The sequence below is a fragment of the Oncorhynchus mykiss genome, chromosome 30, assembly GCF_057628025.1.
Source record: "Oncorhynchus mykiss isolate SJ-2025 chromosome 30, ASM5762802v1, whole genome shotgun sequence".
Taxonomy (NCBI): Eukaryota; Metazoa; Chordata; class Actinopteri; order Salmoniformes; family Salmonidae; genus Oncorhynchus; species Oncorhynchus mykiss.
In genome coordinates this window covers 38,828,179-38,852,427 of record NC_143051.1, presented here as the reverse complement: position 1 = coordinate 38,852,427, position 24,249 = coordinate 38,828,179, and the positions used below count along the sequence as shown (strand labels likewise).

Genomic DNA, 24,249 nt, shown 5'->3' with positions numbered 1-24,249 from the left:
CCAGTCTTTCGCTATTTGACAATTTCATTTGGAATCTTTATTTATTCTTTGAGCAAAAAGCTGACAAAATCTCATTCCAAATGTGAAATTTGAGGTAGGTTTAGGAGTAGACTCAAATACTGAATGACACCATTGAATTTGAAGGTATCTGACAATTGAATAATGCTCAACTGAGTTTTATTGAAACGGAACAAACGTAAAAGTTATAAATACAAACATCAGAACAAACTGCAATGGCTTTTAAGGTAAGCCAAACCAAACTAACGGGCAAGTTCAAAGAAAACATAGGAAGTTATAATAATAATAATATCAGTTTTAAAAAACACAATTGATCTACCTCTAGAAATGCTTGACATACACTTAACATTACAAAACGTTCAATTTTTCTACTTCCTGTGGATTCTTTTCTCCATCACGGCAAAAAATGAATATGAAGCTCTAGCCATAAGCAATTATTTACAAGCAAGTCACTATGCCACTATTAGAAACCAGAAATAAGGGGAATACAGGTAGGGGAGGGAGGGGCTTGGACACAAACTTTCCTGCAAGGCAAGATCATGATTTTAATGTCCTCAGACTTTTGAAAATGAATTGTCCACATTTAAAATGCTCATTGTTGGCTTTAAAATAAACAAACAAAATGTTGGAAGGTAAAAGTGATGTGTGTTTTAAGACATTTGTCCCATGTAACCGTAAGAGTAAGAAATGATTCAGCAAAACGGTTACATTCACATCTTCAGGCCAAAATGCAATTCCAGCCAATCATGTGCCAATTCTGGGGGTGTCTGTCCATTTTTTTCTCAGTGAATTTTTTTTTTTCCGCGAGGGATGAAGAATAAAAAGTCAATCAAAAAAATTGCGCCAATCTCCTTGTTTTCTCCCCCTGTACTTTTTGTTTTTATTTTGCCAAATACCTTTTTTGATGCGTCTACTTCCACTGCTGCCCATAAGAATCCTGTGAAAACTCCAGGGTGTCATTACTGTAACCATAGTTACCGGAATAGTCGGCCCCTTGCTGCAGGGGCTGCTGGGCGATGGGCTGGGACCCCCAGTTCTGCTGGTTGATCTGCCGGCGCTTGGAGTCAGGCTGGTTGAAGACATCCGCCTTCCTCTTCCCGCCCACATTGCCCCCGCGGTTCCCCCTGGCTCCTCGGGTACCTCGGCCCCTCTGTGGTTGGAATGGTCCCCCACGGCCCCCTCCTCTGCCACCCCTGGGCCCGCCGATGGGTGGCCCCCTCTGGGTATAGCCCCCTCGGCCCCGTGTGGGTTGTGCTCCGCGGGTCCTGGGTGGGCCTCCCCTGCTGGGGCGGCTGCCACGGCCCCTCATGCTGTACACATCGTCGTAACCGTAGTACGGGTCCTCGTAACCACCGCGGTAGTCATGATAGTCGTAGCCGTAGTAGTCATCGTAGTAGTCCTCGTAGCTGTAGTAGTCTGGGGGGTAGGCGGCGTAGCCACCGCCTCCTCTGCCACCACGGCCCCTGCCCCTACCTGGTGGAGGCATGCGTGGCGGTGGGTAGTAGTAATAGTCATCATACCTGCAGAATACAAGAATAACACATAAGGTTCAACGTAATCCCATGACAGGAGATCTACTCAGATATTAGTCAGGCACAGTCTCTCTGTGACCTCACCCTGGGTTTCTGGTGGTCTGGCGCTGAGCCTGCCTCTCTTTCCTTTTCTTGTCAGGGGGCTTGGCCAGGACTATCTCAATCTCCTCTCCCCCCAGCTCCTTCCCATTCATTTCTGCCATTGCCTGAGGAAAGCAGAACATTTGTATCACACATACAAAGGTAAAACATTTGTATTTTTTGAAATGAGAAAATAAGGACTAAGAGTAACCCACCTTCACAGCTGCGTCCCTGTCCTCAAAGTGAACAAAGGCGTAGTCTTTGAGCTTCTTCACCCGCTCCAGCTTTCCAAACGCAGAGAAGGTCTTCTCCAGTAGCTCCTCTGTGACCGGGGTGGCTAGCTTCCTGACAAACAGGACTTTCACCTGATGACACAAACATTACAGTTCAACTCCATATTAATCTCAGTTTATGCAGAGAGGTCATTGTAAAATGAGAGAGTGAGTGTGGGAGAGCGAGTGAACAAGACATGACTTACCTTCGCCATGACATCTGGGTCGGGCTCAGCGACCGGGTCAGCCCACTCCACAGTGACCGGGTTCCCCCACACCTTCACCTTGCCACTCATCAGGCGGCGACGGGCCTGGGCTGCAGACTTGTGGTCCTCGTACTCCAGGAAACAGAAGCCACGGTTCTTCTTCTTGTCGTCCGGCTGGTGGTAGAGGATCACTTCCTGAAGCCCCTCTGGAGGAAGAGGGAGACTGGCGTCACATGACTGATATCTGACCAATGACAACCCACAGAACATAAAACAAAATGACTTTCTGACCTGTGACTTTGCCAAAGTCCTCCAATATGCTCTCTCTGGTCTTGTTCTTTGGGATAGATCCAACAAACAGGCGGTTGTTTGCGACAGATATGCACACTCCAAGGTATTTCCCAGACCGGATTTCATAGTTATCACACTGAAAACAAGAATCGAGTTAAGATGGCTTAAGAGCTGTCATTTTATTGCGAGGAACTGCAGTCCTCTTTTTTTCTTCCTTTTTTTTCTCGTTTTGTCCTTGAGGAACTGCCGTCAACATTTATAAGCCATAAAATGTGCATTCTCCCTACTTCCACTTAAGCTGCAATTAATGAGTATAGCAAAGTGTTCCGTTGTTATTATTAGCAGCTTGTCATTTTTAGAGGAATATTACACTCTGGTCATCAGAGTAATAACATGAATTGGTGCATGAGACAGAAATAGTACAGTGTGACTTGAAAGACTGTCCCCTTTTCTCAGCAGAGGGAGGGAGAGCACAGTCAGGAGAGAGGCAACCTCACCGCTGCTCGCCTCACCCCCCCCCCCTCAGACTGATGCAGGCCATCAGTCTAGTAAAAAAAAAAGTAACACAAATTATCTATTAGCAGTGTGATCATATGTCATTTTTTCAAATATAATTATAAAATGGTCTGAGAAGAACATTGGCTGGGCAATTCAAGCATAGTCAATATGCAGTGATAATGTATTGGGCCTATAGCCTATTGCACAAATATCATCGCGGAAGGACTGTTTAATGAAAAAAAAAAAACATCTGAGCGATAGATCTCAGATTGCATTTTGACTCAGAATGTGATCTGGAAAAGGTTGGAAACCACTGCCCTAGACTAAAAAAAAAAAAAAACACAATGGAGATTCTCTATTGAAAGTGATTTTTAGTCAAGGCCTAGGCTTCATCTGTGTTTGGGAAACAAGCCGCTTGGTTCTTAGAAGGTGAAGTAAGACTTGACTGACTGCAGGGACTTACAAGTTTCACCGCCTCAGCTGCTGCATCCTTGCCGCAGAAGGTGATGAAGGCGTATCCCCGGTTCTGACCCGACAGAGGGTCCATCATTAGCCTCAGGTCCCAGATTGTTCCCGCCTTCTCAAACAATGGCACCAGCTCGTCTTCATACAGATCTCTGGGGATCTTTCCCACAAACACCTGAAGGCAGAAAACAGAGCCTAGATCAGTGAGGGTTCCACAATGTAATCAGATCAGCTCATGATACTTCAGCAGGGGAAGTCTGCTGTAATGCTGCTATAAAAGTCTGTTGCCATTCTTGGGGCCAAAGTCTTACAAACGCATCTCTTATCAGTCATAGGCTTTGCCACAATGTTATAAATGGTACATCTTTACCTCAGTTCCAATCCCAGGCTGTGCTCCCTGGAACACTTCCTCTGGTGGGGGCCCTCCATATTTCCTCTGTCCCGTGGTGACGTCCAAGGTGTATCCTGTCCGCTCCAACAGAGCCTGGGGAACATGTAGACGTCAGCATAACCAATACACAACATGAGCGGGAACACAAAGTTTGAGGGCGTACTTTCAACCACAGAATTGTCATCATGGTTTCCAATTTTCAACATAAGACAAACCTTGTCATCAAATCTTCAACGTTATATCCAAAATCAGAAAAAAAATAGGTTTGACAGCACCTCCTATGAGATAATTAGTCCATCTACAGCTATCCCATCTGGTCTCCCATCCAGGGTTAACCGAGCACAGCCATGCTTAGCTTTGATATTTGTCACCGACTACTACCAATGTGCTTGGGTGAGAAAGATTGAAAGATGTCTTACCAAAATATATTAATTGTTGCTATCGAAGCCATTTCAAAAAGGGTAGGTTTAACAGAGGAAATGTAAGCATACTTTATATAAGTCACAGATCATCAATGACACTATTTAGGCCTGTATAGCATTTGGGAAGTCATCAATAGCTATTGTGCTACAACTTTAGATACTATTAGAACATTTTGGAAAATACTCTTCAAAACTTTAAATTTGTCTTGATGTTTTTATGGATATTTCAGATAGTAGGATTAGGCTTTTGGTCATTTGATTCACAACAGCAAGGAGGGATTTCCCCCCCCAGCCAAGCATGCATCATTTCTGTTTTATAATGATGGTCAACTAAGGTTTGTTCAAATTTCTCATTAGATTTGTATATCTCGCTATTGTGTTCTCTCGCACGCTCTCCAAAAACAACTTAAAACTTTGAGATAATGCATGCTAAATTTCTCCTACCGCGCTAAACTGAAACTGGGTTAATAGGCCATGTCCCAATACCAAATGGAGAAAAAAAATATATACACAATTTGAGCTTTTACAACAAGACACTGGAGTGTCCACTATAAAATGTAATTTAGCTATTGGCCCAGAATATCCGACATTCAAGAGAGAAAAAAACAAGTTTGCACTGCTTTGGTAATACTCTTACCTCTACCTACATTGTTCTCTTGCTTTGTGTAAATACAACATGAGATATTCCTACTTGCTATAACCTATACGTAATTTACTCAGAATGTCAACCATGCACTGCCCTGCCTGATCCAATTCTGTTCGGGGTAATAGTTTGAACAGTGATTTTTTACTTGTTCATTCTGAATGAAAAATGATACACACACACTCTGGTTGTCCAACCATTTACTTATTTCCTTGCCCCAGGCAAGCCGTAATGTTGAGCCCTGATTCACATCTCCAACTAAATCAAAAATAAAAAAAGAGTAGGATTAAGACAGTGGCTCAAGAATGAAACATCTCCTTTAAAAATGTTGATATTTGGTTGCGTGGTCAATGGTGCTGAGAGATATTTTCCATTTAACTAATTGACTGATGTCAGTTCACTTATTTGAATTCCATTTCTTTTGCCCAATGCGCATTTTCCGACTGTAGTTTTTCTAGAGATAAAATCAGATGTAGCCCTAACTGTGATATGTAGTAGGGAGTTTCCAACAGGCCAATATTCAACATAGTTTAGCACAGATAAGTGGTAATTAACTACAATGACCATAATCTATTGCATGCCTACTTGTCTGGAAAACGAGAAGAGAGAATGCGTGATCGAGAGGGATGAAGTAGTTGCATCGCTAGGAAGCTCTACTGGAAAACACATGACTTAAGTGATTGATTGTTGGTAGGGCTGACTCCATTTAGTCGACAGGTTGTTGGGCGACTAAGATTCTTTTAGTCGAGCAGTCGCAAATAAATTATGGCACAGGAGACACTGGTCTGATTCACTCCTGTCTCAGTGGACTAATCCATTGTGGGGACTACACACCAGCAGTACATTTACCATTAATTAATTTAATTTCTAATTTACAACATTTGTTTGGTAACGGTAATTTATGTTAATGCATTCAATATATTATTAGTCTTTTACAGTTCTCATTGTCAGTATGGACAAGTTGTTTGCGGCGCACAACCTAGGCTACACTTGTGAGGAATACGTATATTCCGTTCCATTTACAAGTTGTCAATTTATTATTGATTTTTATTTGTAACGCTCCTGCCAATGTCGAGTAAGGACGCGCACCTGATTATGCAGGCTACCTGGCCTGCTCGCAAATGTAGGGCCATAAATGTGCAGATCTGAAAGTCTTTCTGATTGAGACGCTCCACAGTGGTGGCAAGTTAAGACAGAGTTGAGAATGACAATAGTTCCTAAAAACTTTGATAACCACTCAGCGTAATAAAAAACAATTAGTCATGTTCTGATTCCGTGGAAAATGTCAAAAATAGGCCTACCAGATTACTTCTTATCATTCGCGCAAATAGCCTACAGCTGTGTCTGTCCAGAGCTCACTGGCGCTGGAAACTGAGGGACCAGACTATTTTACACAACGTTGCAAGTTTGCTAGCACAAGCTTCAGAACGGACCAAGTTGATACAATGTTTCCTAGACCCTTGCACACAGGCCATGCATAGCCAATTTGATTTAGAGGAGAGAGAGAGTGAGAGAGAGAGTGTGTGTGTGTGTGTGTGTGTGTGTGTGTGTGTGTGTGTGTGTGTGTATGTATGTATGTATATATATATATATATATATATATATATATATATATATATATATATACACATACACACACACACACATACATAGCTCAAAAAATGAAAGGGAACACTTAAACAACACAATGTAACTCCAAGTCAATCACACTTCTGTGAAATCAAACTGTCCACTTAGGAAGCAACACTGATTGACAATACATTTCACATGCTGTTGTGCAAATAGAATAGACAACAGATGGAAATTATAGGCAATTAGCAAGACACCCCCAATAAAGGAGTGGTTCTGCTGGTAGGGACCACAGACCACTTCTCAGTTCCTATGCTTCCTGACTGATGTTTTGGTCATTTTTTTATGCTTGGCGGTGCTTTCACTCTAGTGGTAATATGAGACAGAGTCTACAACCCACACAAGTGGCTCAGGTAGTGCAGCTCATCCAGGATGGCACATCAATGCGAGCTGTGGCAAGAAGGTTTGCTGTGTCTGTCAGCGTAGTGTCCAGAGCATGGAGGTGCTACCAGGAGACAGGCCAGTACATCAGGAGATGTGGAGGAGGCTGTAGGAGGGCAACAACCCAGCAGCAGGATCGCTACTTCCGCCTTTGTGCAAGGAGGAGCAGGAGAAGCACTGCCAGAGCCCTGCAAAATTACCTCCAGCAGGCCACAAATGTGCATGTGTCTGCTCAAACGGTCAGAAACTGACTCCATGAGGGTGGTATGAGGGCCCGACGTCAACAGGTGGGGGTTGTGCTTACAGCCAAACACCATGCAGGACGTTTGGCATTTGCCAGAGAACACCAAGATTGGCAAATTCGCCACTGGCGCCCTGTGCTCTTCATAGATGAAAGCAGGTTCACACTGAGCACGTGACAGACGTGACAGTCTGGAGATGCCGTGGAGAACGTTCTGCTGCCTGTAACATCCTCCAGCATGACCGGTTTGGCGGTGGGTCAGTCATGGTGTGGGTTGGCATTTCTTTAGGGGGGCCCTCCGTGTGTTCGCCAGAGGTAGCCTGACTGCCATTAGGTACCGAGATGAGATCCTCAGACCCCTTGAGAGACCATATGCTGGTGCGGTTGGCCCTGGGTTCCTCCTAATGCAAGACAATGCTAGACCTCATGTGGCTGGAGTGTGTCAGCAGTTCCTGCAAGAGGAAGGCATTGATGCTATGGACTGGCCCGCCCGTTCCCCAGACCTGAATCCAAATTGAGCACATCTGGGACATCATGTCTCGCTCCATCCACCAACGCCACGTTGCACCACAGACTGTCCAGGAGTTGGCGGATGCTTTAGTCCAGGTCTGGGAGGAGATCCCTCAGGAGACCATCCACCACCTCATCAGGAGCATGCCCAGGCGTTGTAGGGAGGTCATACAGGCACGTGGAGGCCACACACACTACTGAGCCTCATTTTGACTTGTTTTAAGGACATTACATCAAAGTTGGATCAGCCTGTAGTGTGGTTTTCCACTTTAATTTTGAGTGTGACTCCAAATCCAGACATCCATGGGTTGATAAATTTGATTTCCATTGATAATTTGTGTGTGATTTTGTTGTCAGCACATTCAACTATGTAAAGAAAAATGTAATAACAATATTTCATTCAGATCTAGGATGTGTTATTTGAGCAGTGTGTGTGTGTATATATATATATATATATATGACATACTAATATCTGATATTTTCCTTGCCAAAATAAACTATACTAAGACTTAATTTTAGCAGCCTTTTAAGCATTCTATTACAGTTAAATAGTTGTAAATATTTTTTTTTTTAACTGACTTGCCTAGTTAAATAAAGGTTACACACGTAAATGCCAACAAAATACATTGACAGTAATGAAAATGAAAACAAATAGTAGAATTATGCCACAATTGAATAGATCATGCTAAACGGGGCTGGAATGTTAAACAAAAAGTTAATAATTTGTTAATTTGACAAAATTCTGTTAAAATCACACTGGATGTATATTATACCTTAGAATTGCAATGGGGGCATACTTATCTCACTGTACAGCCTTACCTATGGATTGTGGATAAGGTTACACATTACACAGAGGTGGAACATTTCCGTGGGAATATATGGGAATTAATATTAATAGCATTTAAAATGTAAAACTTTTTTTTTTTTTAAATCTACATTGGATATATTTACCATATCATATGGAGACAGAAACCTTTTACCTTATAAGTAGACAATTGCAAATTATGAAATCCTTCGAATAGAAATACAAATATTTTTAGTTACGAATTGAACTTGAATTAAATGAGTTGACTCTTCACATGGGATGATTTCACTGAACAACAAAAGGGAATATGATCCATTGAATCTCCCAAAAACATTTTTAACATACATCTGTAAAATTATAGTGTAGGTTGTCTTCCTTTCAAGCTTCCATATCTTCTCTCTGGACCTCCTCAATGTCCACCTCTTGAACATCAGACTGAGGCCTCAACTTCACAGTCACTTTCTAACCTTGTTGAGGATAGCTCGTTGTCAGGCTCAAAAAGCCCAAAAATGTACCCGGATGGCCACCAACGGTAGTGATGACACCATAGGCCTTGTTGATCTCACCAGCATACTGGGGTCCGACATGTACGCTGCGGCATGTATGGGCTTCAGGCAGAAGTCAGCACGCTTTTTGATGCATTTCAGACCTGCAGTTCCCTCTGCTTGGAGGAAGTGGGCAGGGCAGTACAGATTTCTTCCCTTACATCTGCATGCAGAAACATCAGACAGGATGGCATTGTCTCCCTCAATCCGTGAAATGGCTACTGCTATAGGTTTCAGGAGTTTCAGGCTGCTTTACCACCCTCTCCCAAAACACATAATCCAGGAGGATCCTCTTGATGGGGCTGTCCATATCGGCAGACTGTGATATGGCCATTTCTTGGACTCCTTCCCCTCCAGGAGACTGTCAAACATGACAACACCACCCCAATGGGTGTTGCTGTGTAGCTTCAATGTGGTGTTCTTATTCTTCTCACTTTGCTTGGTGAGGTAGATTGTTGCTAGAACTTGATGACCCTTCACATACCTAACCATTTCCTTGATGCTCCTTGAGGAGCAGATTCAATGCATGAGCAGCACAGCCAATGGTGTGATGTGATGGTAGGACTCCTCCACTTTAGACCAAGCAGCCTTCATGTTCGCAGCATTGTCTGTCACCAGTGCAAATACCTTCTGTGATCCAAGGTCATTGATGACTGCCTTGAGCTCATCTGCAAATGTAGAGACCGGTGTGTCTGTTGTCCCTTGTATCTGTACTCTTGTAGAACTCTGGATGAGGGGTGGAGATTAAGTTAATTATTCCTTGCCCACAAACATTCAACCACCCGTTAGAGATGATTGCTTTCTCTATGATTTGCTTGAACTCTGTTGAACTCCACATCCAGCAAATTAGTAGATAAAGTATGTCTGTTTGGAGGGGTATATGCTGGGCAAAGAACATTCTGATATCTCTTCCAATACATATTGCCTGTGAGCAGAGATGGACCAGTTGCATACACAGCTCGTGCAAGACACTCATCAGCATTTCTCTGACTACGTTCCTCCATCGAGTCAAAAAAACATCTGATTCCAGGAGGACCATAAGCTGTTGCTATCGATAAGGTGTCTGATTCATCATTGTCACCTCAAATAGAAGTAGAGACTTTTGTCAGAGGTTGCTTGTTGTGAGCGCTGAGGGACCTTTATGCACTGACAAATGATTCTGCATCTTTTTTCATTATTCACATATGATTCGGCACAGTATTTGCAAATGTACACTGCTTTTCCTTCTACATTAGCTGCAGCAAACTGTCTCCACACAGATAGTGCCCGTAGCATTTTGCTGTAAAGATAAAAAAAGATATACAATTTCATGTACAGATAAAGAGTTAAGCAGTTAGATTCAAATAACTCCTTTGTAAGATAAAAACATTTAAATTAAACATTTATGGAAACACTTAGCAGGCTCGAGCAAGTTAAAACCCACATGGTAGCAAAAACTAACTAGCAGAAATTGTTAACAAGTTAGAAATGATTTAAACTCACTTTGCTGTAGGCTACTATTTACTAGTTACCAAAAAAAAATTCATAAAATATATTCACCCCACCCATTATTATAAACAAAACTTACCAGAGAGCATGCAGTCCTTAGCTCAGACAGTGTAGTGGTTTGGGCTCAATAGCATCTCATAGTGTGGAAGATCTTGAGAATCAGCTGTACATGTGATGGAAGAGTGCACTGTGCATGCAGAGGTTTGCAATTTCACTGAATTGGGGATAGTTTAACTAAAACATGCCACAAGACCTAGAATTGCCTTGTGTATACCACAAAAAAGGTTCACTTTTACATGCTAACCTTTTTGAGGAATTTAAGCAAAATCCCCAAAATTCCCAGGCTTAACTACCCATGGAAAATTTCCAGAAAGTTTCTAAACCTTTGCAACCCTAATTGTGGATCAATGACATTGGGTATCGTTCTACCCAGAGAACATTAGTGTCGTAGCTCTTATTACGGGACTCTGAAACAACTGAATTGAGCTACATTTGTCAACCTGTGGGTATTGAACACTTTTCCAGAGGAAAAATACTGCGTGAATGTTTGGGAATCTGATAACATTGGGAAAAAATATATTGGGTATTGAGTAGACTGATACCCCATTTCATTGATCCCCAAACACTAGGTAAAGCTGTACAGTGCAATATGAATGTCATTACACCAAATAGGCGGACTGGGAATGTGATTTCACAGTCACAGTCCAGCGATATCAGCAACAATGTTAATATTTGCATAAACTCGTCACAGTTGTGTTGTGGGTGTCACCAAGTGGACTGATACCCCATTTTATTGCTTCGTGTACCGGTGCTCGACCAGTCGGGGAAAGACAACATCACCCACGACAGTTGATTGTCAAGGGCAATGAATTCCATTATCTTGGCTTTAATGGATTTCGCCTTTGAGTTGTCTCGCTGAAATGTTCTTACTCTTTCAAATGACTGCTCAATCCACACAGCAGACATTGTGGGCTAGGTTAGGAATGCTGTAGGTATGCACGTCAGCATTGACATCGGTTTTGCACGTCGTTAAAATAGACATCGGACCAATACCGACGTTGGCATTTTTGTCGGCCGATTCCGATATGTTCACTGGTATATCGTGCATCCCTAGTGCATTTAATGTCAGAATTTTACAAATAATTTATATAATTGAACCGCCCTCAAAAAGCAATAATTGCTCAACACTAGTTGCCAACCAAACACAATTCAATTTTACTTTTGTAATACAGTAAAAATACTAAAGTTAAGTCTCTTAAACTAATGTAACAGTATTTATTCAACCTTAACATTAGTAAAACATCCATGGCCACTTTGAGGTTACTGTAACTAAATGTAAATCATAGAAAGTGTGCATGTTCAAGACAGCATGCAAAGGTGGTAGGTCTGTGGAGATCTTCACAATTGCTATAATAATCTGCACAGAATATTGAACAGCCTTGATCATATATATATATATATATATATATATATATATATATATATATATATATATATATATATATATTATATATATATAAAAATACATACTGAACAAAAACAACATGTAAAGTCTTGAGCTGAAATAAAATATTAAATGTTCCATATAAACAAAAAGCTTATTTCTCACAATGTGCACCATAAGCCACCTCCCAGCATTGATTTAGATAATATGACACCACACCAGCCTACGTGTAACCTAGCATGCCCACTTGTAACCACGACAGCCCAGGACCTCCACGTCTGGCTTCTTCACCCACGAGATTGTCCGAGACCAGCCACTCGGACAGCTGATTAAACTGAGGAGTATTTCTATCTGTAATAAAGTCCTTTTGTGCAGAAAAATGTATTTGTATTGGCTGGGCCTGGCTCCCCAGTGTGTGAGCCTATGCCCTCCCAGGCTCACCCATGGCCAGTCAAATTAAATCCATAAATGAGGTCTAATGACTTTACTTCAGTTGACTGATAAACTGATGAAAATAATCATGGCCTCTAAACCTTCAAGCTGCATACCCTATTCCAACTAAACTACTGAAAGAGCCGCTTCCAGTGCTTGGTCTCCTATGTTGACCATAATAAACAGCTCTTTATCCACCGGATGTGTACCAAACTCACTAAAAGTGGCAATAATAAAGCCTCTTCAAAAAGCCAAACCTTGACCCCAAAAATATTTTAAAAACTATCAGTCTGTATCAAGTCTCCCATTCCTCTCAATTTGTTTTGAAAAAGCTGTTGCCCACAACTCACTTGCCTTCCTGAAGACAAACAACGTATACGAAACGCTTCAGTCTGGTTTAGACCCCATCATAGCACGGAGACTGCACTTGTGAAGGTGGTATATTATCTTTTAAATGGCGTCAGACCGAGGCTCTGTATCAGTCCTCGTGCTCCTAGACCTTAGTGCTGCTTTTGATACCATCGAGCACCACATTCTTTAGGAGAGATTGGAAACACAAATTGGTCTACATGGACAACTTCTGGCCTGGTTTAGATCTTATCTGTCGGAAAGATATCAGTTAGTCTCTGGATGGTTTGTCCTCTGACAAATCAACTGTAAATTTCGGTGTTCCTCAAAGCTCCGTTGTAGGACTATTGTTTTCACTATATACACTGCTCAAAAAAACAAAGGGAACATTTAAATAACACATCCTAGATCTGAATGAATGAAATATTCTTATTAAATACTTTTTTCTTTAAATTGAATGTGCTGGCAACAAAATCACACAAATTATCAATGGAAATGAAATGTATCAAACCCATGGAGGTCTGGATTTGGAGTCACACTCAAAATTAAAGTGGAAAATCACACTACAGCCTGATCCAACTTTGATGTAATGTCCTTAAAACAAGTCAAAATGAGGCTCAGTAGTGTGTGTGGCCTCCACGTGCCTGTATGTCCTCCCTACAACGCCTGGGCATGCTCCTGATGAGGTGGCGGATGGTCTCCTGAGGGATCTCCTCCCAGACCTGGACTAAAGCATCTGCCAACTCCTGGACAGTCTGTGGTGCAACGTGGCGTTGCTGGATGGAGCGAGACATGATGTCCCAGATGTGCTCAATTGGATTCAGGTCTGGGGAACGGGCGGGCCAGCCCATAGCATCAATGCCTTCCTCTTGCAGGAACTGCTGACACACTCCAGCCACATGAGGTCTAGCATTGTCTTGCATTAGGAGGAACCCAAGGCCAACCACACCAGCATATGGTTTCACAAGGGGTCTGAGGATCTCATCTCGGTACCTAATGGCAGTCAGGCTACCTCTGGCGAACACATGGAGGGCTGTGCGGCCCCCCAAAGAAATGCCACCCCACACCATGACTGACCCACCGCCAAACCGTTCATGCTGGAGGATGTTGCAGGCAGCAGAACGTTCTCCACGGCATCTCCAGACTGCCACGTGCTCAGTGTGAACCTGCTTTCATCTGTGAAGAGCACAGGGCGCCAGTGGCGAATTTGCCAATCTTGGTGTTCTCTGGCAAATGCCAAACGTCCTGCACGGTGTTGGCTGTAAGCACAACCCCCACCTGTTGACGTCGGGCCCTCATACCACCCTCATGGAGTCTGTTTTCTGACCATTTGAGCAGACACATGCACATGTGTGGCCTGCTGGAGGTCATTTTGCAGGGCTCTGGCAGTGCTCCTCCTGCTCCTCCTTGCACAAAGGCGGAGGTAGCGGTCCTGCTGCTGGGTTGTTGCCCTCCTACGGCCTCCTCCACGTCTCCTGATGTACTGGCCTGTCTCCTGGTAGCGCCTCCATGCTCTGGACACTACGCTGACAGACACAGCAAACCTTGTCACATCTCGCATTGATGTGCCATCCTGGATGAGCTCACTACCTGAGCCACTTGTGTGGGTTGTAGACTCAGTCTCATGCTACCACTAGAGTGAAAGCATTGCCAGCATTCAAAAGTGACCAAAACATCAGCCAGGAAGGATAGGAACTGAGAAGAGGTCTGTGGTCCCCACCTGCAGAACCACTCCTTCATTGGGGGTGTCTTGCTAAATGCCTATAATTTCCACCTGTTTTCTATTCCATTTGCACAACAACATGTGACATTTATTGTCAGTGTTGCTTCCTAAGTGGACAGTTTGATTTCACAGAAGTGTGATTGACTTGGAGTTACATTGTGTTGTTTAAGTGTGTTTAAGTGTTCCCTTTATTTTTTTGAGCAATATATATATATATATATTTACCTCTCGGTGATGTCATTCGGAAACAATGTTAACTTTCACTGCTATGCGGATGACACACAGCTGTACATTTCGATGAAACATGGTGAAGCCCCAAAATTTCCCTCCCTAGAAGCTGGTGTTTCAGACATAAGGAAGTGGATGGCGGCAAATGTTCTGCTTTCAAACTCAAACAAAACAGATATGCTTGTTCTAGGTACCAAGAAAAAGAGATCTTCTGTTGAATCTGACAATTCATCTTGATGGTTGGACAGTCGTCTCAAATGAAAAAAACTGAAGGACCTCAGCGTTACTCTGGACCCTGATCTCTCTTTTGACGAACACATCAAGACTGTTTCAAGGACAGCTTTTTTCCCCCCATCTACGTAACATTGCAAAAATCTTTAACTTTGTCCAAAAATGACGCAGAAAAATATATCCATGCTTTTGTCACTTCTAGGTTAGACTACTGCAATGCTCTACTTTCTGACTAAAGCACTAAATAAACTTCAGTTAGTGCTAAATACGGCTACTATGTGAGAGAGATGCAGACTCCGTCTCAACCTTTAAGTCTTTATTGAAGTCTTTATTCAAGACCCGTCTGGGGGTATCGTCAAACGGGGTCAGTGTCACCTGACCCCTCCTGTCTTAGCCTCTAGTATTTATGCTGCAGTAGTTTGTGTGTTGCGGGGCTAGGGTCAGTCTGTTATATCTGGAACATTTCTCCTGTCTTATCCGGTGTCCTGTGTGAATTTAAGTACACCCTCTCTAATTCTCTCTCTCCCTCTTTTTCTCTCCCTCTGAGGACCTGAGCCCTAGGACCATGCCTCAGGACTACCTACACCTGCTCGCCCGAACATCTCATTCCAAAATCATGAGTATTAATATGGAGTTGCCCACCACCCTTTGCTGCAATAACAGACTTCACTGTTCTGGGAAGGCATTCCACTAGACATTGGAACATTGTTGCAGAGACTTGCTTCCATTCAGCCACAAGAGCATTAGTAAGATCGGGCACGGATATTGGGCGCCAAACTTTACGCCACTGCAGCCACAGTTAATGTGTTGACATTGCTTCCAGACGCAGTTTGGAACTCGGTATTGAGTGTTGCAATCGAGGGAAGGCATTATTTAAAAAAAAAAAGTTTTTATACATGCTTCAGCTCTCAGTGGTCCTGTTCTGTGAGCTTGTGTGGTCTACCACTTCGCTGCTGAGCCGTTGTTGCGCCTAGACATTTCCACTTCACATTAACAGCACTTACAGTTGACCGGGGCAGCTCTAGCAAGGTAGAAATTTTACAAACTGACTTGTTGGAAAGGTGATATCCTATGACAGTGGCACGTTAAAAGTCACTGAGCATTTCAGTAAGGCCATTCTACTGCCAATGTTTGTCTATGGAGACTACTGTGTGCTCGATTTTATACACCTGTCAGCAATGGTTTAGCAACGGCTAAAATAGCGGAATCCACTAATTTGAAGTGATCTCCAAATACTTATATATAGTGTATCTGCTGTTGTAAATGTAAGACCTCACTGTGAGGCACATCTGTCTAGGTTGAACATTAGAGATTTTAGACTGTAGTTTGTTTAGGCGATTTTAAAGCTAACTAGCTACTTTACATGCTGATATTGTCTATGGTATTGTGAGTAGCTACATTTGCTTGCTACATACCTAGCTAACTAGCCAGCCAGCCCAGAGAGCATTGCCAATTTTGTCGTCGACTTGAGCTGCAATAGATCCCCACAACAGTTTTTCATGTTGCTACCAACCTTATTATAAACACCAAAATGGAACATTTGATCACAAAAAAAATATTGTTTCCAGTGTTATATAAACACTGTAAATTAAAGGAATGAGTGATTTTCAGGTGTATTTTTCATTAAAGTTTCATTTGTGTCTTTCACTTTTGTACACCAGCTTCAAACAGCTGAAAATACTACATTTTTGGTTACGTAAAGTATATTTCACAGCGGTTTAGATGATTCTCTACACTATACTTTGTTTTGTCAACCTGAAATTAGGTATTAGAATTTCAGCAACCAGTAAATGGCAGAGCCATTAAGAATTGTTGTGCATTGACAAGCATATTTATCTCGAATAGAAAACTACAAGCCGACTAAGTAAATAGGTAAACTATTCTACTATGGGGTTGTCCGATTTTGTATTAACATTACATGGCAAAAATAGTCGCACAGGGCAGGGTTTCATAAAAGCATCGTAGTACTAAGATCATCTTTCGTCCATTTAGTTTCAATGGAATTAAGATGTTAGTGCTACAACACTTTTGGGAAACAGCCCTGGAAAGTTACATCTTGAGCAATAAGTATAGGCTTTGAATGACTTTTCCAGCAGCTAGTGGCCCCATGTGGTAAAGCATGGCGCTTCCAACACCAGGGTTGTGGGTTCAATTCCCACAGGGGACCAGTAAAAAAAAAAAGTTAAAAAAAATCAAACAGTATACACTCACTACTTACTGTAAATCACTCTGGATAATAGCATCTGCTAAATTACTAAAATGCAAAAGTACACTAGGCTACACACCACTGTTTGAGTTGAGTGCTGAGCATTATAAACAATTGAATTATCTGAACATCAGTGTCAGCAACAATCATGCATGGCCGGTCAGTGCATACAGGATTACAGAGAATGTGTTTTTATGAAACATTTGGGAATTTATTTAGCATAAAACAGACACTTCCGTTGGTCTATTAGGCCATGTCATCACCAAACCTGCAATAAAAGTCTCTGGGGAGCTGGTCTACACTGATCTAAAAAAAATATCTTTACCTTGATCTTGGACTCATCGGGACCCTTGGTGGATTCTTGTACTTTACTTCCCTGCTTTTCCCTCTGTCTGTACGTCTTCATGACTCCACAAAGGAAAGCACTTTTGTTCTAGAAAGCAAACCACAGGACAGATGATTCATGTATTGGTGTTATGAGCAGAAGGAAATAAATAGCCCCCTCCATGTCAACTTCTGACTAATGCATCATCATCCAAACTGACTTGTATTCATTCCTCTCCCCCTGTAACTCACCTGCACATGGGACAGGTCACTTTCTTTGAACTGCAACAGTACAGACAGCGCTCCCTCTTCATTGAACTCCCGCAGAGCATCAATGGCCCTCTCATCCAGGTCAGCGTACGCCACCAAGCCTGAGGGTACAAGACAGATTCCTAACATTACAACCTGGCCTTTCTCCCCTTCATGGAACCTCAAGCAATATCATCACGCTTCTTTGGAAAACGGATTGTATGACCGATTCCCCACCAGTTGAGAATACGTTGTCGAGACTCTCGGCCACTTTCTGAGGCAGTCCAGCGTCGATGAGTGTCTGGTAGTTCTCTGTGTGCTCGCCTTCGGCAGTGACTTCCATAGGCTCCTCTTCCTCCCTCACCAGGGCAGAAGTACCATTCACCTCAGCGGCAGCAGCCATTCTCTTGAGAGAAAGGGGAAAAGACCAGATAAGACAAAAACAAGATTTCAGTAAGAATGTTCCACATTAGAACATATGTTTCAGGTGCCCTTTACAGATCAAGACTAACAACTTGTATGGTACATAAACTTTCCCTTTCATAAAATACATTGGGCACATTTTTTCCTATTGCAATAGTAACTTCATGTAATCTAGCTAAACCTCTGCAAGTATTGTAAATAGATCAACTAGCTAGTTCAGATTGGCTAAAATACTATAACTACACTAGAAATTCTGAACCATTCATTTTAATGCAGACAACCACGATGTCTGAAAAATGAAATACCTGGGGACAAGTGAACAGTAAGGTTATATTGGGAGGAAGCTAGTTAGTGAACTCCAACAGACAGTAAACAAAAACAATGACTATGCTAGCTAGCAAACATGTTTTTTGTTGAAGCAAGCTTAGTTGGTGGTGTGTATTTCTTGGTTAAACATCGTCCCGCCCCCTTCCAATAATAGCAAGCTCAATTACTGCAGCTAGCTACAGTACATAACTAGATTTAGTTAGCTACATTGTTAGACGAATTCGACTGAATTCACAATTTGGAAAATTTACACCAAGCAAAATAAACGTTTTGCGTTAGAAATACGAAAATGTAAATCAAAATAACGTTAATGTTCATACGCTTTGCCAAGAAAAAAAAAAAACAGGGCTAGCTTAGGCCTTGTTAGCATGCTGGACACCTTTCAGCATTCAAACAAACCACCCGCCAAAAGAGGTGAAAATGAATAATTAGCAAACGCTTACCTATCTTTTCTAGAAATATAACAGTATCGTTAAATGTATTATTCAACAATGAACCAAAATAGATATGCACTATGGTCAATATCAATAATATGTTTGAGTCTACCCACGAGACAGTTTTCGAGACGGCCCAGTCGCTCGCACACCACTCGGCGACGAAGGAGTACGCCCCCACCTAACTACGTAGAACCTCACAATCTTAACCAATCGAAGTGGTTAATCGCAGATTGACATTACTTTCCACCAATAAAAGTCCCATATTTCCAGACAGAACGCCTAGGTATTGTACATCAATGACTGTATCTATACACTCAAAATAAGGACATATTTGGATTTCGATACTGCACAATGCTGTGATTGAATTACAGTATAAACGTACTGAACGGAATGTGACAAATTCTGTGCAGTTTTTGGTACGAGGTCTTGGCGATGGAAATCAGATATGTGGAAGAGATGGGATTATTGTTATCATTGTTAGAACTGGTTCGGATTTGAAATTGGGTTGCCTGTCACAGATAAATGTGTGCAGCTAACGCTTTCAGAATATTGCACACCTGAAATCAAATACTCATCTGTCATAATAAATGCGCCTGATTTCAAGATTAACATTCTACAGTGGTATTTAAAGTAATCACAAAAAACTCCCAATCAGAAAACAACTTTAGTGCTTTATTAATGCTTTGAATGTGACTCACATACAACCACTTACAACTGCCTACGAGCATTTCATATTATTCTGTATATAAATCAGAGACACTCCATTTAGATACGTTTCGTATGGTATGTATTCATTTGTGGATGTCCATCACCCATTTCGTATGATATGTTACGAATTTGCAAAACGTACAATGTAGCAAATTAGCAAAATTGACAATACGTTACGAATTTGAACATTTTTCAAAATGTTACAAATATGCGACACGTATGATATGTATCACATCCACCCGTGATTGGTAGTCCCATAGGGCGGCGCACAACTGGCCCAGCGTCATCCAGGTTTGGCCGGGGTAGGCCGTCATTAGCTAGCTAGCTGGCTAATGTTAGCTAGCTGGCTAACTTTAGCTAAGGGTTAGGGGTTAAGGTTAAGTTTAGGAGTTATGTTTAAGGGTTAAGGTTAGGGGAAGCGGACACTAACATGCAAGTAGTTGCAAAGTATCTAAAATGAAGTAAGCAGTTGAAAAGTTGCTAATTTGCTAAAATGCAAAAGTTGTGATAAGATTCAAACTCACAAACTTCGGGTTGCTAGACGTTCGTGTTATACAAAACACCAGTGGCGATTTTAGCATGTAAATCTTGGTGGGACAAAACATTTTTTTTGGGGGGGGGGGGGGTGCATGCCAGCAAAGCCACAACACAACAATAAACAATACATTAATTGCACTATAACGGTGACAAACAGTGCCCGCAAACTGTTAGGGCCTACATAAAGCTGTCCTAACAGCTACACCTGTCTATCAGCAGAGCCTTATCTGGCAGCAAAACAGTTAATTCACCTTAATTTCCTGCCTTTAAAAAAACTGCTGATATGGCTGACTTGTTTAAACAAATGTGGTTTCAACTGACAATTGAGATGTACAAACTGGAATACCGGGACGACAAGCAGATAAGAGGCAATCCGTCAGAACAGAACAGAACACTAGGTAAAATTAAGAGGGGAAAATAGAGTAAATTATTAGGGTAAGGCACATGGGCTACTAACACCGTACTACACAACATAGTATAACTTTCTTAGCTACAGTATACATATCTCTCTGGCATATTACATCATTTATGCAGCAGCTTGTGGACTCAGCTTGTGCTGTGCTCACTTGATCAGGAATGTGGCGCACCGGTCCTTTGTGGGCAAATTTGTCTGGCATTCTCTGGATTTATGGTGCTTTCAAAACAACTGGGAACTCTGAAAAAAACAAGGTCAAATCATGATGACATCAGGGATCTTCAGGTTGTAGCTCTAGAAAGAGGCCCGAGTTCCCAACTTTCAATTCCGAGTTGAACATTCAATTCCGGATGAACGTTCAAAACTTATTTTCCCAATCGGAGCTCGTTTTATTTATTTTATTTTTGTATTTATATATTTTTGTTACTTTTACCCTTTTTTCTCCCCAATTTGTAGTTACAGTCTTGTCTCATCACTGCAACTCCCATACGGACTCGGGAGAGGGGAAGGTTAAGACGCAATGCCCACTTAACCCGGAAGCCAGCTGCACCAATGTGTCGGAGGAAACACGTGCACCTGGCTACCATGTCAGCGTGCACTGCACTCGGCCAGCCACATGAGTCTCTAGTGCGCAATGGGACAAGAACATCCCTGCTGGCCAAACCCTCCCCTAACCCGGACAAGGCTGGGCCAATTGTGCACCGCCCCATGGGTCTCCCGGTCGTGGCCGGCTGCGACAGAGCCTGGACTCGAACCCAGAATCTCTAGTGGCACAATTAGCACTGCGTTTAGACCACTGCGCGCCACTCGGCAGGCCGGATAGGCACTTCTAATGTAACTCTATGGCAGCACCCAAGGGGCTTGAATTTTCGAGCTCTACCCTTAGATTTGGCGGTGACGTAGTGTCCCCATGAGTACATTCCCAACCCCTACACTCCATATTTTCCGCTGGCTGCCCCATCACCACAGAATGCACTGAGCTAGGCTGAAATTCCTGCATTTTGGAGCTGCCTACACAAGAAAGCAAAAAAGAGACCATGTCTGTATGCAGCTTTATTAACTCAATGATTTTTTTCATTTTTTTATATTTTTTACATGGTTTGCAAACTGTTATGTGACAAGTATTAATGCTAAAATAACATTCTAAAAATGAGGGGCTGAATGACAGGTCGCCACTGCAAAACACCCACCCATACCAACCACTCTACTTTTGCCTTATGTAACCATCTGTAACCATACCAAATGTAAAATATACTAAATAGTTGTTTACTATGTTACGTCTAGTCTATGAGACCAGGCTGACAAACACCAAATCAGGCAATGAGTGATATATGGGATAGGTAGTAATGTAAGCCGTGTGAAGAGGACTGAAGACTGAGTTTAGTCATCATGTTTCAGCTTCTTGATGTTGCCTTTGTGACAGGCAATCTCACGCTGCAAGCGCTCAATCTCTTTCTTACTGTGGTCAATCTCCTCTTCATGGTGCTTCCATAGGGCATACAACTGCTCCTTCTGCCTGAGGAGCGAGAGGGAGAGAAAAGGTTGGTTGATTGATTTCTCTAACATGGCTTAAGTAAAACCAGGAGTGTATTCATAATGCCAAATCTGTTGCAAACGTTTGGCAACAGAAACCATTTACTTCAAACAGAAAACGTTTTGTATTGAAAACAAGAGTTTGTATTGGACAAATTAAGGTAGACCCCTCCCAAAAAGGATCATCCCACAAGTGTCACGGGTGAATCTGAGTCCAGGTCTCCCATGGGGAAAGTCGAACAAGGCGTCAGCATGCTTCAGTTGCTAGGCGAACCAAACGAGTTTGCGCGCATACTCCCTTAAAACCTCTTCAGGATCGTACTCTTTTTAAAAAAGTTTTTTCGCCAAATCTAACACCCTGTAGGCCAGGACCTGAAGCAAGATAATACAAACAAAAAAACGTGTTTATCACGAAAGGCCATACTTTCAAACAGGAGTATAGGTGTAATTTAGATTTTGGCCACCAGATGGCAGCAGTGTATGTGCAAAGTTTCAGACTAATCCAGTGAAGAATTACATTACTGCACAATATTTTGTATCAAGTCTGCCAGGAGTTTGCACAAATGTGCCGAATTTGTCCATTTTTACATATTCAAGTACATAACTATAGAGAACATACAAAAATGTATTGATAATAAAACATTTAAGTTTACACACTCCCAGGAATGTCTATGCTATTTTTTCACTGTATTATATACTGTTAGACACTGCACTGATATTAACAAGAATGTAAGCTTTCTGCCCATATAAGACAAGTCTATGTCCCGTAAGGTTGGCTGTTGTATACAAAGTCATTCTAGTCACATTAACGCACGTTAGCAACAACCGTCCCGGTTTAGGGATACCCGCCCGTCCCATAGAGGTTAAAATACCTTCGATTGAAAAACAAGAAAAAAGCGGCAATAGCGGTTTGTCCATTTTGAGTCGCCGTAGCCAGTAATTCGCTTACCCAAAATACTCCTAATTAATTCAAGAAATCTGTCAATAATTTTGACATTTTTGCCAAGGAGATTTTTTACATATAACTAAGATGTTTGGTGCAGTATTTCTCAATGAAAAAATGTGCACGAAAACAAATCGTGTCTTTGAATGTCAACAAAGATTATTGAAGATTAACCTAAAGTTGAACAATCGACAACGAAGGGGCGTAGACTTCGGCTACCGATCTCGACTTACCTCCAGAACAAATGTTTGGCAGAACAGCCGAAAAAGAAAAACATACCACAAACCTGAAGAGTTATCTTAGGTTATTTTGGAGAGCATTGGGTTAAATATAATGACATAGCATTTACTAGACATCCTTAATGATTGGACTATGCCTTCAATGTGGTACTAGACACATTTCCAGTCCTCTTTCTGATTTCCTGAGAAAACATGTACAACACTGCCACATGAGTTACTAAAGTTCATGATGGATGTCTTGGCTACAAATGAATTAAAACAATGAAACAGAAACATTACCAACCATCTGTAATATAGAATTTATCAATATGCGACAAATAATACAAGGACTATTTCTTGGATATTGCTATCAGTCTTGTTAGGCTACTTACTAGCTATGAGAGCTCCAACTAAATTAACTACTATACCATACAAAACTGTCATTACATTTACCTGGTCGGATAACATCCTGAACTGGGTGGCAAAGAAGCCCCTAAAGTTGGATCTTAATAGTAGCCTTGCCATTGCAATTTCTCAACTATGCAGATTAACAGGCCTACTGCTGCAGCTACCGTTTCAAATCCACTCCTGCCCAACCCTTGGCTGTGTACTTTAAAATGTGGTAATGTGTCCTTTCAACATGTGGGCGTGGCTGGAACAAGTCTAAAGATTCACATGCGAAGACATTGCACAACTATTTGCTGCCATCTAACGACAATCTGGGGAAGACATATCTTTGTTTTAATCATGCGAGCAAATGTCAGTATAATATGCCACTTCTTTAAGGGATTATAATGAGTTGTATTTTGAATTTCGTGGTTGCACATTGAGATTTGTGGTTGCAAGTACCATTTGCAAATGTGTAATTACATTGTGCAAGCTTGACTCATGATGTGTGAAAGATTTAACACCGATCACAAACTTGTAACTTTACATTTGAATACATTCAATAAGATTTGCATGAGGTGTATGGTTGCAGTCATTGCAGCTTGGGGTGGCAGGAGCAGTTGTTGAGTGTAGGGGGGCAATTGCCTTGGGGAATTGGGTGTGTATATCTTTGTTGATTAAATAAAGAAATAAGTGTATTTTTTTTAAAACTCAGGTT

General features: G+C 41.9%; 1 protein-coding gene and 1 long non-coding RNA gene across 4 annotated transcripts; both read right to left on the bottom strand.

The window, feature by feature from the left end:
* Positions 1 to 137: 137 nt before the first annotated feature.
* Positions 138 to 18,983, bottom strand: LOC110514582 (heterogeneous nuclear ribonucleoprotein R). Of its 3 annotated transcripts, none has more exons than XM_036970705.2 (11): positions 18,900 to 18,983; positions 17,841 to 18,009; positions 17,607 to 17,725; positions 17,356 to 17,463; positions 3,734 to 3,847; positions 3,362 to 3,538; positions 2,401 to 2,536; positions 2,110 to 2,315; positions 1,847 to 1,996; positions 1,635 to 1,756; positions 138 to 1,538 (listed from the first exon to the last, which is right to left on the bottom strand). In XM_036970705.2, exons 2-11 carry the CDS (start codon positions 18,004 to 18,006, stop codon positions 929 to 931), a joined length of 1,908 nt encoding a protein of 635 aa, XP_036826600.1. In that variant the 5' UTR covers positions 18,007 to 18,009; positions 18,900 to 18,983; the 3' UTR covers positions 138 to 928. The 3 variants fall into 3 exon arrangements, with proteins under 3 accessions (XP_036826600.1, XP_036826599.1, XP_036826601.1); XM_036970704.2 differs by having other exon boundaries at positions 18,797 to 18,976; XM_036970706.2 differs by having other exon boundaries at positions 18,904 to 18,962.
* Positions 18,984 to 21,490: 2,507 nt separating this feature from the next.
* LOC149970297 (uncharacterized) lies at positions 21,491 to 23,753 on the bottom strand. Its single transcript, XR_016493672.1, has 2 exons — positions 23,598 to 23,753; positions 21,491 to 21,966 (listed from the first exon to the last, which is right to left on the bottom strand). It is a non-coding gene; the product is annotated as an uncharacterized LOC149970297 (long non-coding RNA).
* Between the last annotated feature and the right edge of the window lie 496 nt (positions 23,754 to 24,249).

Bases quoted from the DNA above. Each gene is read 5' to 3' on its own strand.
- LOC110514582 (XM_036970705.2), bottom strand. From the start codon at position 18,006: ATGGCTGCTGCCGCTGAGGTGAATGGTACTTCTGCCCTGGTGAGGGAG. The intron at 17,464-17,606 runs GTGAGTTACAGG...TTTGCTTTCTAG, and splicing joins GTGACCTGTCCCATGTGCAG to AACAAAAGTGCTTTCCTTTG. The intron at 2,537-3,361 runs GTAAGTCCCTGC...TCTTGTTTTCAG, and splicing joins CAGCTGAGGCGGTGAAACTT to TGTGATAACTATGAAATCCG.